Raw genomic sequence first — 19,835 nt, 5'->3', positions numbered from 1 at the left:
GACATGAACTTATCTTTTTTATGGCTGCATAGTATTCCATGGTGTATATGTGCCACATTTTCTTTATCCAGTCTATCATTGATGGGCTGGATAACCATTTGGGTTGGTTCCACGTCTTTTCTATTGTGAACAGTGCTGCAATAATCATGCAAGTAATCATTCTTTCAGAATTTGCCTCTCTGATATGCTCACTCTCTGAATTTATTTATATCAGAAATAAACTCATGTATATATTAAACTAATAAAAATGTGAAATTATTTAATCATTTAATGATTTATATGGAAATGTTTCTAAGGAACAGGGTGAGATTGTTACCTCTACTTATGACATTTATAACTACAGACATCTGTTCAGCTTATACATATGCATTCCAGGAATTCAAGCAAAAGACAAAAGATTGTGATGCTTTCCATGTCATTCAGGATTGCAGTGGCTTGTCATATGGATAAAGAAAATTAGGTAAAAGTATGAAGAACTGTAAAATACACAGTGGACAGATTGTTTATGGCTAACAGAAAATAGAGTTTCTTTTCATAAGAGAGTTGGATAGAAGAAGCAGTATTTTTTATATTCTTATTGGCAAACCCTTTCTAATGTGTCAATATGTAAAATCTGATTACAAACATAGCCTTTTCTCCTGTAAGAGCTATCCTAACTCTTCTGTTTAGCCACATTTGCATAAGTATTTTCAATTTCTTTGTCTTCAGGACATGTGTGGGTAAATTCTTCACGGGCATAGGCATTGTGGAGATAACGCCAGACACCTGAGAATTCTGCTGGAATGTCAAAGTCACGATATTTCTTGGCAGCAACCTAAAATTTTGCAAAAAAAAGGGAAAAAGAAGTTGGTAGTAAAAGGCATCAGTAATATGCCTACTATGTAGAAATATATCTTAAAAGTCAGGATTATCAAAGGCATCTTATTGACACAAAAAGTACCAGAAAATAAACTATGAAGTAGACTTGAATCTTGGACTATTTTGACGTTTTGCCTACGAACGTTGACAAAGCCAGAGCTTACAATCATGTTTATACTGATTCTGTATTTAATTATGACTATATTTAGTAGAAGGAAGCAAAGAAAATGAGCACATATCCACCACCACTAGCCTAAGAGTTTATTTTAAGTCCTATGTCTTACTTCTTTATGTATCCTCTGTGTTTGGCATAGAACTCAGAGAGTAAATTTGGTGTAAGTCTGTTCAATACATATTTGTTAAATTTATGATAAATTCATCATAATATTAATAGCCTACATTGGTTATCCCCTATTACAATCCAGGCACTGTTCCAAGCATTTTAAATGCTTTAATTTGTTTAATTCTCTTAACAATTCTGTAAAATGGGTAATATTATTCTTACTTTATAGACAAGACAGCAGAAAACACCTTCTGATTTAGAAAGAAAGAAAGTTTTGGCTGGGCATGGTGGCTCATGCCTGTAATCCTAGTACTTTGGGAGGCCAAGGCAGGCAAATCACTTGAGCCTAGGAGTTCAAAACCAGCCTGTACAACATGGCAAAACCCTGTTGCTACAAAAAGTACAAAAAATTAGCTTGGCATGGTGGCACGTGCCTGTAGTCCCAACTACTCAAGAGGCTGGGGTCGGAGGATTGCTTGAGCCTGGGAGGTGGGGGTTGCAGTAAGCCTTGATCATGCCACTGCACTCCAACCTGGCCAACAGATCCTATCTCAAAAAGAAAAAAACAACAACAACAAGTTTTAATACTTCTCAGAAGAGGTTATTATGGATCTTTCCTCTAAAGAGAAAAAAAGAGATGTATACACATGATGATGATGACAAAGTTATACTATAATACCACACTGGAAGGTCACTGTGCTTTGTGCTGGCAACTGGTAAACCCCTCCCACCCATTCAGCCTACCCTATAAATACTTACTTTAATAATGTTCAGCTTGGGTAACAAGCTACAATCAGCCAGTGTTAGCTGATTCCCATCCAAAAACAGTCTTCTGGAAACTGTGGGTTCCTCAGCACTGTCTGGATCAATTTCATCCAGAAGTGGGGTGTTTAAGTAGTCATCCAGACGCTTGAATTCTTTGAGCAGAGATTTTTCAAAATCTGAGGCAATGAAGTAATAAAGTTACTTGTAAATGTATTGTCTTTATGACTAAATGCTTTCTAAATATGCTTTCCATAGATTTAGGTACCTCTATCTATACACATTGCTCACGCTGGCTCTTCAACATCTAGTTAACTATTAGAATGCTCAACTACTTACTGATAACAGAAAGTAAGATTGAATAGTGAGTGTAAATCTTTTGGACTTTTCTTAGGGAGGTACACTGGTAGGAGAGTAAAAGAAAGAAGGAAAAGTGATATATGTTCTCCAACTCAGAAGAGTTAGAAAGTGAAGAAAACACACACTTCTTGTGACTCAGAGGATAATAAACCTGTTTAAGAATGTTCATGGGAAATGGTAGCTGCCACAGTTTAAGAAAACTTAAAGGTACATAGTCTTGCAGTTAGTTCACACCTGGTATGTCAACATTCTAATTGAGCTGTGTTGGTAATTGCTATATTGAATCTTGAGTTCTAAATCTAATAAAACTTAATACAAGGGAATTTCAGAGGAGAGAACAGAGACTGAGGGGAAGACTACGCTATTCCCTGAAATATACTATACATTTTGGAAAAGTCTATTTTTGCTGAGTAAGAATATGAAGAGTGAGAGAAAAATAAAGAAAGGTATCTTACTTTTATTTGCCTCCTTTTGTGTATTCTTAATGTATGCAGAGAACTTGGCAAAGAGGTTACAGCCCACATCAAAAGACTCCTTGTACTTGGGACTCAGGTGAGGATACCTTAAAAAAGAACATGAGTGAGCTATTATTTGTACATAACATAACAGAGATCAGGTGCCCTAGCTTGCACTATACTGAAAATGGAAGTTCTGGAAAATTGTGCTGGAAACTAAACATCCTCAGAAGTCTCCCAGTAAAAGTTTATATTTTTTTCCAGTCTCAGAACACTTTAGTTTCTAAAGTTCACAGGGAAATCAGTTGTCTGGAATCCAATGCTCATTTATCTGTAGAAACAATGTTTCAAATGGTGGCTAGGTTTATCTACTTGTTCCAAAAAGGCTATTTGGAAGAAGATATACTGTCAATACAAAACATTTTCAGAGATGAATAGTAGAAAATTATGGTTTCTGCCAGGCGCAGTGGCTCACACCTGTAACCCCAGCACTTTGGGGGGCCAAAGCGGGCGAATCACCTGAGGTCAGGAGTTTGAGACCAGCCTGACCAACATGGAGAAACCCTGTCTCTACAAAAAATACAAAAATTAGCCAGGTATGGTGGTGGGCACTTGCAGTCCAAGCTACTTGGGAGGCTGAGGCAGGAGAATTGCTTGAAGTTGGGAGGCGGAGGTTGCAGTGAGCCGAGATTGCACCACTGCACTACAGCCTGGGCAACAAGAGCAAGACTCCATCTCAAAATATATGTATATATGGTTTCAAATATTGCAACTTAGAAAACAAATGAAGGAATAAATAGGATGGAGAAAATGGAAAAAAATAGCTAAGATATCCTCTCTTAGTAATCCAAAGCTCAGTTAGAATAATTAAATAAAATAACATAATAATATAATTCACCACATTAATGAATCAAATTAGAAAACCCGTATGATCATGACTAGATGCAGAAAAGTATTCAATAAAAACTCAGCACCTCATGGAGCTATCTGTGCTCACATGTTCACTGCAGCATTACTCACAAAGGCCAATATATAGAAACAACCTACAACCTATGTTCCCATCAATAGATTAATGGATATAGAAGTTGTGATATATTTATATAACAATATTAATCAGCCTTAAAAATATAAAATCCTGTCATTTATAACAACATGGATAAACATTATGATAAGTGAAATAAGCCAGGCACAGAAAGACAAATACTCCATGATCTCACTTATGTGTGGTATCATTAAAGGGTCAAATATATAGAAACAAAAAATGAAGCAGTGATTGGGAGGAAATAGGGAGATGTAGGTAGAAGGGTACAAAGTTGCAGTTACATAGAATGAGTAAGTCTAGAGATACAATGTAAAAGATGAGTACTATATTTGATAATATTGTAAACTGAAAATTTGCAAAATGTAGATTTTAGGTGCTCTTACCGTATACAAAAGGTAACTATATGAAGCGATGGATATGTTAGTTTGCTTGACTGTAGTAATCATTTCACTATATATATGTATATCAAGACATCATGTTATATACCTTAAATATATATAATACAAACAAAGGCTAAAAACTCAATTCCTTTTCATGAAAAAACTCACTGGAAGCTAGAAATAGTCAGGTCAAAAACTTAGGTATCTTTCTTGATTCCTCTCTTTCCCTCTAACTCCACATTTGATTTATCAGCAACTCTGATCAGCTTACCTTTCAAAATGTATCCAGAATATGTCCATCTTCCCTGCCCCTGCCCAGTCCAAAGCCTATATTACTGTAACAGCCTTCTGACTCTTCTCCCTACTCCCAAACATGCCCCCTCATATAGCTGGAACATTCTCCACCCATAGACAGAGCAATCATGTCAAAATGTAAGTCGTATCATGTCTTTTCCCTACTTATGACCCTGCAATGTCCTCAACTCACTCAGAATTAGAGTCCAAGTGCTCATAGTGGTCTACAAGGACCCACATGATATGAACCACCTCCTTTCCCACCCAGTTTATTAACCATCCAGAAGCCAGAGTGATGTCCTTCCCCTACTCAGTGCTCTGCAATCATCTTATCTTACTGAATCACGGCCTAATTCATTACAGTCGCCTATAAGAACCCACATGATGTGATCCCACCTTACCTCTCTTCTCCCATATCCCTCACTCACTCACTTATGACACAGATCTTCTTGCTATTGTGCAAGTAGGCCTGAAAAACTCCTGCCCCGGGACTTTTTCACTTGGTCTGCCCTTACATGAGGGAGACATATGCACATTCTCTCACATATGCACATGCCTGGCTCCCACTTTTCATTCAGGTCTTTCATGGGTATTTCTTTCTAAGTGAAGCTTTTCTCTGGACACTCAATGTAACATTGCAACATCACTCCTTTCCGTAATATTCAACACTTCTCTCTTTTCCTTTATTTTTCTCTTTAGCAGGACAGTTTTAAATTACCTGTTATGCCTTCCTCAATTCCAGCCAACACAGTATGCAGAAAGATGCTCTTTGCTTGGGAGAAGAAGAGGGATGTGAACACCAGACTTTGACTCAGACCCCAGCACTCGGCCTGACACAGTAAAGTCTAGCCCTGGACAAGCCATGATTACCCCGGATTTTAGGCTGGTCCCCACAGACTTGGACACTAGGCTAGCCATTGTAGCTCCAGGGTCCAGGCCATGCGTGCAGATGCAGTCTCCCATACCTGGGCAAATAGTCCCAGACTCCAGGTCATACCTCCAGACTTGCACTTATTCCAAGACAGCCCCTTCAGCCTCAGGCTTCAGGCCAGCCACTTCTCCAGGCCCTTTCTATCACAAAACCAGCACATCTGGACTCCACTTTAAGGCCAATATCCAGAGACCCAGTATCCAGACCAACTCAGCTCCAGACTACCCTTCACACCTCCAGGCTTTGGGTCTGTCCCAGTGCCACATTGACACCCATGGACCTCAGCTCCAGGCTGGCCCCCATGGTCTCTGGTACCAGGCCAGCACCAAAAGATTCAGCCTCCAATATAGCCCTCATGGGTACAGACTCCAGGTCTGTCCAGTGCCAGGCCATCCCTGATGGCCCGAGGTTTCAGGCTGGCCCATTCAAGCTCAGGCTTCAGGCCCAGATCAGGCTCCAACCCAGCCCAAAACAAGGCTGGCCCACACAGCCCCAGGCTTCAGGCCCAATCCAGTACTAAGCTGATCTCTTCAACCCGACTTTGGGCAATTGCCCAAAGACCAAACCTCCAGCCACACACCAGAGCCAGGTCAGTACCAATGGCCTCAGGAACCAGGCTGGCACCCACATACCCAGCCCCCACAGACATAGGCTCTACACTTGCCCAGTGCCAGGCAAGCCCCTGTGGCCTCACACTCCAGTAGTGCCTGGATCCAGGCCTACTCTAGTAAACTCAGGGTCCAGGACCATCCCAGTAGACTCCAGTGCTGGGATGGTTGCCACGGATCCAGACACCGGGCCTACTCCCCTATTCACACAGGAACCAGGCCAGCCTACTTGAGGACTCCAGCAGTAAGTCTGCCCATGGACCACACCAGAAAGCTCTCCTAGAATCTCTGGACAGGTTGGCTGATGAAGGGCTTTCCCAGCTGAAGCCAGCCTGCAAAGACTGAAATAAGTCCTTAGTTTTTCAGATGGGCAAATACCAGTTCATGGCCACAAGGATTACAATCAGGAAAACAGGACACCACAAAAGTAACAAAACTCCTTTGGGTATATAGCCAGTAAGGGAATTGCTGGGTCAAATGGTATTTCTAGTTCTAGATCCTTGAAGAATTGCCACACTGTCTTTTACAATGGTTGAACTAATTTTATGCTCCCCCAAACAGTGTAAAAGCATTCCTATTTGTCCACATCCTCTCCAGCATCTGTTGTCTCCTGACTTTTTAATTATAGCCATTCTAACTAGCATCTCATTGTGGTTTTGATGTGCATTTCTCTAATAACTAGTGATGATGAGCTTTTTTTTTCCCCATGTTTGTTGGCTGCATAAATGTCTCCTTTTGAGAAGTGTGTGTTCACATTCTTTGCCCACTTTTTGATGGGGTTGTTTTATTCTTGTAAATTTGTTGAAGTTCTTTGTAGATTATGGATATTAGCCCTTTGTTGGATAGAGAAATTGCAAAAATTTTCTCCCATGTTGTAGGTTGCCTGTTCACTTTGGGTGGCATTATTTCTGAGGCCTCTGTTCTGTTTCATTGGTCTATATATTTGTTTTGGTACAAGTACCATGCTGTTTTGATTACTGTAGCCTTATAGTATAGCTTGAAGTGTGGTAGCGTGATGCCTCCAGCTTTGCTCTTTTTGCTTAGAATTATCTTGGCTATGCGGGCTCTTTTTTGGTTCTGTATGAAATTTAAAGTAGTTTTTTTCCAATTCTGTGAAGTCAGTGGTAGCTTGATGGGGATAGCAGTGAATCTATAAAATTACTTTGGGCAGTATGGTCATTTTCACAATATTGATTCTTCCTAACCATGAGCATGGAATGTTTTTCCATTTGTTTGTGTCCTCTCATTACCTTGAGCAACAGTTTGTAGTTCTCTTTGAAGAGGTCCTTTGCATCCCTTGTAAGTTGTATTCCTAGGTATTTTATTCTCTTTGCAGCAATTGTGAATGAGAGTTCACTCATGATTTGGCTCTCTGCTTTTCTATTATAGGTGTATAGGAATGCTTGTGATTTTTGCACACTGATTTTGTACCCTGAGACTTTGCTGAAGTTGCTTATCAGCTTAAAGAGATTTTGGGCTAGGATGATGGGGTCTTCTAAATATACAATCATATCACCCACAAATAGAGCCAATTTGACTTCTTCTTTTCCTAATTGAATACACTTTATTTCTTTTTCTTGCCTGATTGCCCTGGCCAGAGCTTTCAATACTATATTGAATAGCAGTGGTGAGAAAGGGCGTCTTTGTCTTCTGCTGGTTTTCTTTTATGTGTGTGTGTGTGTGTGTGTGTGTGTGTGTGTGTGTGTTCATTATACTTTAAGTTCTGGGGTACATGTGCAGAACCTACAGGTTTGTCACATAGGTATATATGTACCATGGTAGTTTTTTCTGCATCCATCACCCTATTATCTACATTAGTATTTCTCTTAATGCTATCCCTCCCCTACCCCCCAAATCCATGACAGGCCTGGTGTGTGATGCTCCTCTCCATGTGTCCATCTGTTCTCATTGTTCAACACTCACTTATGAGTGGGAACATGCAGTATTTGGTTTTATGTTCTTGTGTCAGTTTGCTGAGAATGATGGTTTCCAGCTTTATCCATGTCCTTGCAAAGGACATAAACTCATCCTTTTTTATGGCTGCATAGTATTCCATGGTGCATATATGCTTCATTTTCTTTATCCAGTCTACCATTGATGAGCATTTGGGTTGGTTCCAAGTCTTTGCTATTGTGAACAGATAGCGTGTGCCACAATAAACATATGTGTGCATGTGTCTTTGCAATATAAATATTTATAATCCTTTGTGTATATACCAAGTAATGGGATTGCTGGGTCAAATGGTATTTTTAGTTCTAGATCCCTGAGGAATTGCCACACTGTCTTCCACAATGGTTGAACTAATTTACACTCCCACCAACAGTGTAAAAGTGTTCCTATTTCTCCACATCCTCCTCAGCATCTGTTGTCTCCTGATTTTTTTAATGATCACCATTCTAACTGGCATGAGATGGTATCTCAATGTGGTTTTGATTTGCATTTCTCTAATGACCAGTGATGATGAGCCTTTTGAGAAGTGTCTGTTCATATCCTTTGCCCACTTTTGGATGGGGTTGTTTGTTTGTTTCTTGTAAGTTTGTTTAAGTTCTTTGTAGACTCTGGATATTAGCCCTATGTCAGGTGGGTAGATTGTAAACATTTTTGCCATTCTATTGGTTGCCAGTTCACTCTAATGATAGTTTCTTTTGCTGTGCAAAAGCTCTTAAGTTTAATTAGATCCCATTTGTCTATTTTGGCTTTTGTTGCCAATGCTTTTGGTGTTTTAGTCATGAAGCCTTCACCCAAGCCTATGTTCTGAATGGTATTGCCTAGGTTTTCTTCTGGGTTTTTTTATGGTGTTAGGTCTCTTGCTTAAATTTTTAATTCATCTTGAGTTAATTTTTAATTCATATTGAGTTATTGGGTAATCTTCCTGGCAACTTTGTTTACACAGGTGAGGTAAAAACCACCTACCCAAGCTTCAGCAATGGTGGATGCACCTCCCTGCACCAAGCTTGAACATCCCAGGTTGAGCTGAGACTGCTGTGCTGGCTGTGAGAATTTCAAGCCAGTGGATCTTAGCTTGCTGATCTTCATGGGAGTGGGATCCGCTGAGTGCGATCACTTGGTTCCCCGGCTTCAGCCCTCTTTTTCAGGGGAATGAGGGATTCTGTTTTGCTGGCATTCTAGACACCACTGGGGTATGAAAAAAAAAAAAAACTGGTGCAGCTAGCTTGGTGTCTTCCCAAACAGCCTCCCAGTTTTGTGCTGGACACCTGTGGTGCAAGTGTTGTAGGCACCTGAGGGAATCTCCTGGTCTGTGGATTGTGAGGACCGTGGGAAAAGCACAGTATTTCAGCCAGAGTACCAGAGTGCTGAGAAAAGTCCCAAATGGATTCCTTTGGCTAGAAGAAGGAGTTCTCTGTCCCCTTGTGCTTCCTGGGTGAGGCTATGCCCCATCCTGCTTCAGCTCCCCCTTCTTGGGCTGCACCCACTGTCTAACTGGTCCCAATGAGATGAATCAGGAACCTCAATTGGAAATGTGGAGATTACCCATCTTCTGCGTCACTCTTGCTGGGAACTGTACACTGGAGCTGTGAGCTGCACACTGGAGTTGCTCCTATTCAGCCATCTTGCTGGAAAATCCCTTGTGTCAGTTTTCAAAGGAAATGCTTCCAGTTTTTGCCCATTCAGTATGATATTGGCTGTGGGTTTGACATAAGTAGCTCTTATTATTTTGAGATACATTCCATCAATACCTAGTTTATTGAGAATTTTTAGCATGAAGGGCTGTTGAATTTTGTCAAAGGCCTTCTTGTATCTATTGAGATAAGCATGTGGTTTTTGTCTTTGGTTCTGTTTATGTGATGGATTACTTTTATTGATTTGCGTATGTTGAACTAGCCTTGCATTCCAGGGATGAAGCCAACTTGGTGGTGGATAAGCTTTTTGATGTGCTGTTGGATTTAGTTTGCCAGTATTTTATTGAGGATTTTTGCATCAATGTTAATCAGGGATATTTGCCTGAAATTTTCTTTTTTAGTTGTGTCTCTGCCAGGTTTTGGTATCAGGACGATGTTTGTCTCATAAAATGAGTTAGGGAGGATTCCCTTTATTCTATTTTTTGGAATAGTTTCAGAAGGAATGGTACCAGCTCTTTGTACATCTGGTAGAATTTGGCTTTGAAACCATCTGATCCTGGACTTTTTTTGGTTGGTAGGCTGTTAATTGCTCCCTCAATTTCAGAACTTGTTATTGGCTTTTTCAGGGATTCTACTTTTTCCTGGTTTAGTCTTGGGAGGGTGTAAGTGTCCAGGAATTTATCCATTTCTTCCAGATTTTCTGGTTTATTTGTGTAGAGGTGTTGATAGTATTCTCTGATGTAGTTTGTATCTCTGTGGGATTGGTGGCAATATCCCCTTTATCATTTTTTATTATGTCTATTTGATTCTTCTCTCTTTTCTTATTAGTCTGTCTTTACTAGCAGTCTATTTGTTTCATTGATCTTTTCAAAAAATCAGCTCCTCGATTTATTGATGTTTTAGAGGGTTTTTGTGTCTCTGTCTCCTTCAGTTCTGCTCTGATAGTTATTTCTTGTCTTTTACTAGCTTTTGAATTTGTTTGCCTTGTTTCTCTAGTTCTTTAATTGTGATGTTAGAGTGTCAATTGTAGGTCTTTCCTGCATTCTCTTGTGGGCATTTAGTGCTATAAATTTTCCTCTACACACTGCTTTATATGTGGCCCAGAGGTTCTGGTACATTGTGTCTTTGTTCTCATTGGTTTCAAGGAACATCTTTATTTCTACCTTTATTCATTATTTATCCAGTAGTCATTCAGGAGCAGGTTGTTCAGTTTCCATGTAGTTGTTTGGATTTGAGTGAGTTTCTTAATCCTGAGTTCTAATTTGACTGCATTGTGGTCTGAGAGACTGTTATGATTTCCATTCTTTTGCATTTGCTGAGGAGTGTTTTACTTCCAATTATGTGGTCAATTTTAGAATAAGTGCAATGTGGTGCTGACAAGAATGCATATTCCATTGATTTATATGTGGTGGAGAGTTCTGTAGATGTCTGTTAGGTCCACTTGGTCCAGATCTGAGTTCAAGTCCTGGATATTCTTGTTAATTTTCTGTCTCGTTGATGTGTCTAATATTGACAGTGAGGTGTTAAAGTCTCCCACTATTATTGTATTGGAGTCTAAGTCTCTTTGTAGGTCTCTATGAACTTGCTTTATGTATCTGGGTTCTCCTGCATTGGGTGCATATATATTTAGGACAGTTAGCTCTTCTTGTTGCATTGACCTCTTTACTATTATGTAATGCCCTCCTTTGTCTTTTTTGATCTTTGTTGGCTGGAATTCCGTTTTATCAGAGACTAGTATTGCAACCCCTGCTTTTTTTTGCTTTCAATTTGCTTGGTAAATATTCCTCCATCCCTTTATTTTGAGCCTATGTGTGTCTTTGCACCTGAGATGGGTCTCCTGAATACGGCACACTGATGTATGTATTTGATCCTGCCATTATGATCCTAGCTGGTTTTTTTGCCCATTAGTTGATGCAGTTTCTTCATAGGGTTGATGGTCTTTACAATTTGGCATGTTTTTGCAGTGGCTGGTACAGGTTGCTGTTTTCCATGTTTAGTGCTTCCTTCAGGAGCTCTTGTAAGGCAGCCTGGTGGGACAAAATCTCTCAGCATTTGCTGGTCTGTAAAGGATTTTATTTCTCCTTCACTTATGAAGCTTAGTTTGGCTGGATATGTAATTCTGGGCTGAAAATTCTTTCCTTTAAGAATGTTGAATATTGGCCCTAACTCTTTTCTGGCTTGTAGGGTTTCTGTTGAGAGATCCACTGTTAGTCTGATGGGCTTTCCTTTGTGGGTAACCTGGCCTTTCCCTCTGGTTGCCTTTTGAATTTTTTATTCATTTCAACCTTGGTGAATCTGATGATTATGTGTCTTGCAGTTGCTCTTCTCAAGAAGTGTCTTTGTGGTGTTCTCTGTATTTCCTGAATTTGAATGTTGGCCTGCCTTGCTAATTTTTTTGACAGTATACTGAAGAGCGTTTTCCAAGTTGGTTTAATTCTCCCTGTCCCTTTCAAGTACACTGACCAAATGTAGATTTGGTTTTTTCACATAATCCCATATGTCTTGGAGGCTTTGTTTCTTTTCAATCTTTTTTCTCTAATCTTGTCTTCCCACTTTATTTCATTGAGTTGATCTTCAAAGTCTGATATCTTTTCTTCTGCTTGACTGATTCAGCTACTCAATCTTGTGTATGCTTTGCAAAGCTCTCGTGCTCTGTTTTTCAGCTCTGTAAGGTCGCTTATGTTTTTCTTTAAACTGGTTATTCAAGTTAGCAATGTATCTAACCTCTTTTCAAGGTTCTTAGCTTCCTTGCATTGGGTTAGAACATGCTCCTTTGGCTTGTAGGAGCTTGTTATTACCCACCTTCTGAAACATGCTTCTGTCACTTCACCAAACTCATTCTCCATCCAGTTTTGTTCCCTTGCTGGCAAGGAATTGTGATCCCTTGGAGGAGAAGAGGACTTTTCATTTTTGGAATTTTCAGCCTTTTTGTGCTGACTTGTCCCCATCTTTGTGGATTTATCTATCTTTGGTATCTAAAGTTGATGACTTTTAGATGGGGTCTCTGGGTGGACATCCTTTTTGTTGATGTTGAAACTATTCCTTTCTGTTTGTTAGTTTTCCTTCCAATAGACCTCTCTGCTGCAGGTCTTCTGGAATTTGCTGGAGGTCCACTCCAGATCCTGCTTGCCTGGGTATCACTGGCAGAGGCTGCAGAACAGCAAATATTGCTGCTGTTCCTTCCTCTGGTAGCTTCAAGCCAGAGGGGTACCTTCCAGATGCCAGCCAGAGCTCTCTGTATGAGGTATCTGTTGGCCCCTACTGGGAGGTGTCTCCCAGTCAGGATACACGGGGGTCAGGGATCCACTTGAGGAGACAGTCTGTCCCTTATCAGAGCTCAAACGCTGTTCTGGGAGATCCACTGCTGTCTTTAGAGCTCCCAGGGAGGGATGTTTAAATCTGCTGAAGCTGTGCCCACAACCACTCCTTTTCCCAGATGCTCTGTCTCAGAAAGGTGGGGGCTTTATTTATAAGTCCCTGATGGGCTGTTGCCTTTTTTCAGAAATGCCGTGTCCAGCAAAGAGGAAATCTCGTGAGACATTCTGCCTGCAGCAGCAAAGCCTCACAATTTGCCGGTCTCAGCAAAGCCTGCTGAGCTTTGGTGGGCTCTGCCCAGTTTGAACTTCTTGGTGGCTTTGTTTACACTGTTAGATTAAAACCATGTACTTGAGCCTCAGCAATGATGGATGCCCGTCCCCCAACCAAGTTCATGCATCCCAGATTGAGCTTAGACAGCTGTGCAGACTGTGAGAATTTCAAGCCAGTGGATCTTAGCTTGCTGTTTTCTGTGGAGTGGGACCTGCTGAGCCAGGTCACTTGGCTCCCTGGCTTCAGCCCCCTTTCCAGGGGAGTGAATGTTTCTGTCTTGTTGGCATTCCAGGTGCCACCGGGGTATGAAAAATAAAACTACTGCAGCTAGTTCAGAGTCTGCCCAAACTGTCTCCCAGTTTTGTGCTGAAAACACAGGGCTCTGGTGGTGGTGTAGGTACTAGAGGGAATGTTCTGGTTTGCGGGTTGTGAAGACCAGGGGAAGAGGGCAGTATCAGGGCCATAGTGCAGGGCACAGACCCTAATGGCTTCCCTTGGCTAGGAGAGGGAGTTTCCTGACCCCTTGAGCTTCTTGGGGTGCGGCAATGCCCCACCATGCTTTGGCTCGCCCTCCTTGGGCTGCACCCACTGTCCAACCAGTCCCGATGAGATGAACCAGGTACCTCAGTTGGAAATGCAGAAATCACTTGCCTTCTGCATTGATCTCACTGGGAGCTGCACACCAGAGCTGTTCCTATTCGGCTATCTTGCCAGCAATCCCCTCAAAAGGAAGCTTTAATCTCATAGTTTTTAAAAATATGATCAAAGCTAAGTTGTCAACAGCTTAACGTCACCTGTTATAGCTAAAAATGTTTTATGTAAGCCTCATGGCACCCACAAAGCAAAAACCTACATTTGATACACAAAAGATGAAAAGTAAGGAACCAAAAATACTACTATAGAAAATAATCTAATCACAAAGAAAGACAGCAAGAGAGAAAGAAAGGATCTACAAAACAACCAGCAAACAACAAAATGTAAGTAGTAAGTCCTTACCTATGAATAATTGCCTTGAATGTAAATGGATGAAATTCTCCAATCAAGATATAGAATGGCTACGTGGATAAACAAATTAACATACAACCATATGCTTCCTAAGAGACTCCACCTTTAAGGACACACATCCTAAAAGTATGGGTGGAAAAAGATATTCCAGGCAAAGAGAAACAAAAGAGAATAGGCATAACAATACCACAGCAGGTGAAGTAGACTTTAAGTCAAAAACTGTAAAAAGGGCAAAGAAGGTCATTACATAATAATAAAGGGGTCAATTTATCAAGAGCAGTTAATTGTCAATATACATGCACCCAATATTGGAGCACCTAAATATATAAAGCAAATATTAACAGATCTAAAGGGAAAGATAGAGCAAGACAATAATAGTAGGAATCTTCAGCACCACTTTGTTAACAATAAACAGATCATCCAGATATAAAATTAATAAAGAAAATTTAGACTTGAATTACACTTTAGAATGAATGGAATTAGCAGATATATACAGAGCATTCCATTCACCAGCAGCAGAATATACATTATTTTCAAGTGCATACAGAATATTCTACAGGCTAGATTATACATTAGGCCACAAAACAAATCTTAACTAATTAAGATTAAAATTATATCAGTTATTTTTTCCAATTACAATAGTATGAAATCAGAAATCAATAACAAGAATAACTTTGGAAAGTTTACAAACATATGGAAATTAAACAATGTGTTTCTAAACAACCAGTGGGTAAAAGAACAAATTAAGAGTGATGTTTAAATATATCTTTAGACAAAAGAAAATGGACACACAACACACCGGAAGAAAGATCTCAAATAAACAACCTACTGGTACATCTTAAGGGACTAGAAAACTAAGAACAAGATAAGCCCTAAGTTAGTAGAAATAATGAAATAATAGCAATCATGGTAGAAATAAATAGAGACTAGAAAATATTAATAAATGTTAATCATTTTTAAAGACAAAAACAAAATGTACAAACCTTTAGCTACAATAACTAAAGAAAGTCAAATAAAATCAGAATTAAAGGGGAGATATTACAACTGATACCACAGAAATACAAAGGATTTTAAGAGAGTTATATGAATAATTATACAACAACAAATTGGATAACCTAGAAGAAATAAATAAAATTCTAGGCACATACAATCTGCCAAGACTGAATCACAAATAAATAGAAAATCTGAATGGAGCAATAACAAGTAAGGGGATTGAATCAGTAATAAAAAGTCTCCCATCAAACAAAAGCCCAGAACCTGATGATTTTACTGCAGAATTCTACCAAACATTTAAAGAAGGATTAATATCAATCATTTTCAAACTATTCAAAAAAAATGAAGAGGAAGGAATACTTCAAAACTAATTTTACAAGACCAGCATTACTCTGACATCAAAACCAGACAAGAATGCTGCAAGGAAAGAAAGCCACAGGCCAATATCATTCACCATGATCTGCTGGGATTTGACTCTGGGAGGTAAGCATGGTTTAACATATGCAAATCAGTAACTGAGACGTATCTCATTAACAGAAACCAGACCAGAAACCATATGATCAGCTCAATAGATGCGGAAAAGGCATCCAACAAAATTCAACATTCTTTTATGGTAAAAACTCTCAGCAATTTAGGAATCAAAAGAATGTTTCTCAACAAAAGAAACACCGTATGTGACAAGCCCATAGATAACAGCATATTCAAAGGTGACAAACTGAATGTTTTTTCTCTATGATCAGTGATATGGTTTGGCTTTGTGTCCCCACTCAAATCTCACTTCAAATTATAATCTCTGCTCTTGTGTCAGATTGCTGAGAATGATGGTTTCCCATCATTCTCAGCAATCTGACACAAGAGCAGAAAACCAAACACCGTATATTCTCACTCATAGGCGGGTGTTGAACAATGAGAACACATGGTCACAGGGAGGGGAGCACTACACACTGGGGTCCGTTGGGGGGAAAAGGGGGAGGGACGGGGGGGTAGGGAGGTGGGAAGAGATAGCATGGGGAGAAATGACAGATACAGGTGAGGGGACGGAAGACAGCAAACCACACTGCCATGTGTGTACCTATGCAACAATCTTGCATGTTCTTCACATGTACCCCAAAACCTAAAATGCAATAAAAAAATAATAAATTATAATCTCCATAACCCCCACATGTCAAGGGCGGGACCAGGTGGAGGTAACCTGCTCATGGGGGTGGTTTCCCCCATGCTGTTCTTGTGATAGTGAGTGAGTTCTCATGAGATCTGATGGTTTTATAAGGGGCTCTTCTCCCTTTGCTCAGCACTTCTCCTTCCTGCCACCTTGTGAAGAAGGTGCCTTGCTTCCCCTTCACATTGTGCCATGATTGTAAGTTTCCTGAGGCTTTTCCGGCCATGCTGAGCTGTGAGTTAATTAAACTGCTCCTCTTTCCTTTATAAATTTCCTAGTGTAAGGAAGTTCTTTATGGCAGTATGAAACAGACTAATACAATCAGGAATGTGACAAGGATGCCCACTCTCTCCACTTCTGTTCAACGTAGTACTGGAAGTTCTAGCCAGTGCAATTGGTTAAGGAAGGAAATAAAAGGCATCCAAATTGAAAAGGAAGTTTTGTTTGCATTTCCATAATGACTAATGATGTTAATAATCTTTACATGTACTTGTTGAGTATTTCTATATCTTCTCTAGAGAAATGTCAACTCAAATCCTTTGCCCTATTTTGGACTTCTTTTAAAAAGTTTTTTAAAAAATATTTGAGATGGAGTTTCACTCTTCTTGCCCAAGCTGGAGTACAATGGCACCATCTCAGCAGCTTACCGCAACCTCTACCTGCTGGGTTCAAGTGATTCTTCTGCCTCAGCCTTCTGAGTAGCTGGGATTACAGGTGCTCACCACCATGTCCAGCTAATTTTTTTTTTAAAATTTTTGGCAGAGAGGGGATTTCACTGTGTTGGCCAGGCTGGTCTTGAATTACTGACCTCAGGTGATCTACCTGCCTTGGCCTCCCAAAGTGCTGGGATTACAGGTGTGAGCCACCACACCTGGCCTTAAAAAGTTTTTTTAAAAAATTTTCACCTAGCTTTACTGATCTATAATTGATAAATAAAATTACATATATTTATGGGGTACAATGTGACACTTTGATATACGTACATATCATGAAATTGTTATGACAATCAAGCTAAATAACATGTCCATCACCTCACAGTTATCATTTGTTGTGTGTGTGTGTAGAACATTTAAGATTTACCCTCAGCAAATTTCAAGTACCCATATAGTATTATTAACTGTATTCATCAGGCTATACCTTAGTTATCCAGAATGTATTTATCTTATCTAATGGAAACTTTGTACTCTTTGACCGACATCTCCCCATATCCCCAACAACCTAGTGCCTGGCAATCATCATTCCACTCTTTCTGAGTTCAACTTTTTAAGATTCCACATATAGGTGAGATCATGCAGTATTTGTCTTTCTGTGCCTGGCTTATTTTGCCTCACATAATGCTTTTATGGTGAAAACTGTCAACAAATTAGGTAAAAAAGAAATTTATGTACATCATATTCAATGGTGAAAAACTGACATTTTTTTCTTTAAGATCAGGAACCAGACAAGAATGCCCACTCTTGCTATTCCCATTCAATATGGTCTTAGCCAGAGCAGTTAGACTGTGAGAAGTAGTAAAAGGTACCAAACTGGAAAGGTAGCAAAATTGTCTCTTTAGGTGGCATAATTTTATTTATAAAAAAATTTCCAAGGACTCCACCATAAACTGATAGAGTTAATAAATGAATCCAGTAAAGTTGCAGGACATAAAATAAAAATACAAAAATTAGTATCATTTCTATACACCAATAACAAACTGAAAAAGAAATTAAGAAAACAATATTATTTAGAAGAGGATCAAAAATACATAGCAATCAGTTTAATGAGGAAGTCAAAGATCTCTGCACTGAAAACCATAAAATAGTAATGGAAGAACTTAAAGAAGAAATAAATAAATGAAAAAATATCCCATGTTCATGGACCAGAAAAATTAATATTGTTAAAATGTCCATACTGCACAAAGCAATCTAGAGATTCAATGAAATCCATATTACAATTTTAATGACATTTTTCACAGAAATAATCCTAAAATTCACGCAGAACCACAAAAGTCACCAAATAGGAAAAACAATCTTTAGCAAAAAGAAGCAAGGTGAAGATATCACCCACCTGATTTCAAAACTGAGTATAAAGCTATAGTAATAAAAACAACATGGTACTAGCATAAAAACAGACACATAGACCAATGGAACAGAATATAGAGCAAAGAAATAAATCCACACATTTACAGTAAATTTATCTTCAACAAAGGTGCTGAGAGTGCAAAATGAGGAAAGGAAACTTGCTTCAATAGATGGTGTTTGGAAAATTGAATATCCACATATAGATGAATAAAATTGGTCCCTTATCTCACATCATATACAAAAATCAACAGAAAATGGATTAAAGACTTAAATATAGGACCCAACACTGTAAACAGTGTTAGAAGAAAACATAGAGGAAAAGCTCAATGATTTTTTAAAAATATGACTCCAAAAGCACAAGCAATAAAAACAAAACTAAACAAATGTTATTACATCAAACTATAAGCTTCTGCACATAAAAGAAACAATTGAGTGAAGAGATTACATGAAATGGAAGAAAATATTTGCAAACCAGCTGGGTGCAGTGGCTCACGCCTGTAATCCCAGCACTTTGGGAGGCCGAGGCAGGTGGATCACGAGGTCAAGAGATTGAGACCATCCTGGTCAACAAGATGAAACCCTGTCTCTACTAAAAATACAAAAATTAGCTGGGCATTGTGGCATGCACCTGTAGTCCCAGCTACTTGTGAGGCTGAGGCAGGAGAATTGCTTGAACCCAGGAGGAGGAGGTTGAGGTGAGCCAAGATCATGCCGTTGCACTCCAGCCTGGGTAACAAGAACGAAATTCTGTCTCAAAAAAAAAAAAAATAAAATAAAAGAAAGAAAAGAAAGAAAATATTTGCAAACTATGAACCTGATACAGGGTTAATATCTAAAGTATATAACGAACTCAATCAGCTCAATAGCAAAACAAACAAACAACCCAATTTAAAAATGGGAAAAATATTCAGAGACATTTTTTAAAAGGACACATAAAAATGGTTAAAAACATATGAAAAAATTTTCAGCATCACTAATCGTCAAGAAAATGCAATTTAGAACAAAAATATGTTATTACCTCACATCTGTTAGAGTGGTTTATTATCAAAAAGACAGAGATAGCAAGTGTTGGCAAGGAAATAGCAAAAGGGAACCCTTGGATACTGTTGGGTGTAATATAAATTAGTATGGCCAAGACAGTATGGAAGTACCTAAAAAAATTAAAATATAACTCCCATATGATCCAGAATCCTACGTCTGGGAACATATTCAAAGCAAACAAAATCAGTGTTTTGAAGAGATATCTTTACTGCTGTTGTATAAGTCCATTCTCACATTGCTATAAATAAATAACTGAGACTGGATAATTTGTAAAGAAAAGAGGTTTAATTTGCTCATGGTCCTGCAGGAAGCATATTAGCTTCTGCTTCTGGGGAGGCCTCAGGGAGCTTCCAATCATAGCAGAAGGGAAAGAGGTGGTGAGGGCCTCACATAATGGGAACAGGAACAAGAGGGAGAGGGGGGAGGTGCTACACA

General features: G+C 39.2%; 1 protein-coding gene across 1 annotated transcript in view; it reads right to left on the bottom strand.

Annotated features, from left to right (window-relative positions):
* Positions 1 to 242: 242 nt before the first annotated feature.
* CLIC2 (chloride intracellular channel 2) overlaps positions 243 to 19,835 on the bottom strand; it is a 61,803-nt gene continuing 42,210 nt past the window's right edge. Inside the window, exons 4-6 of the mRNA XM_003943932.3 lie at positions 2,719 to 2,825; positions 1,901 to 2,082; positions 243 to 814 (exon numbers count right to left, since the gene is read on the bottom strand). Of these exons, the coding sequence (XP_003943981.1) occupies positions 653 to 814; positions 1,901 to 2,082; positions 2,719 to 2,825 (451 nt within the window). The 3' untranslated portion in view covers positions 243 to 652. The remainder of the gene's footprint in view (positions 815 to 1,900; positions 2,083 to 2,718; positions 2,826 to 19,835) is intronic.

Source organism: Saimiri boliviensis, chromosome X (assembly GCF_048565385.1).
Source record: "Saimiri boliviensis isolate mSaiBol1 chromosome X, mSaiBol1.pri, whole genome shotgun sequence".
In the NCBI taxonomy this organism is placed as follows: domain Eukaryota; kingdom Metazoa; phylum Chordata; class Mammalia; order Primates; family Cebidae; genus Saimiri; species Saimiri boliviensis.
This window is presented reverse-complemented; position numbering and strand designations above follow the sequence as displayed.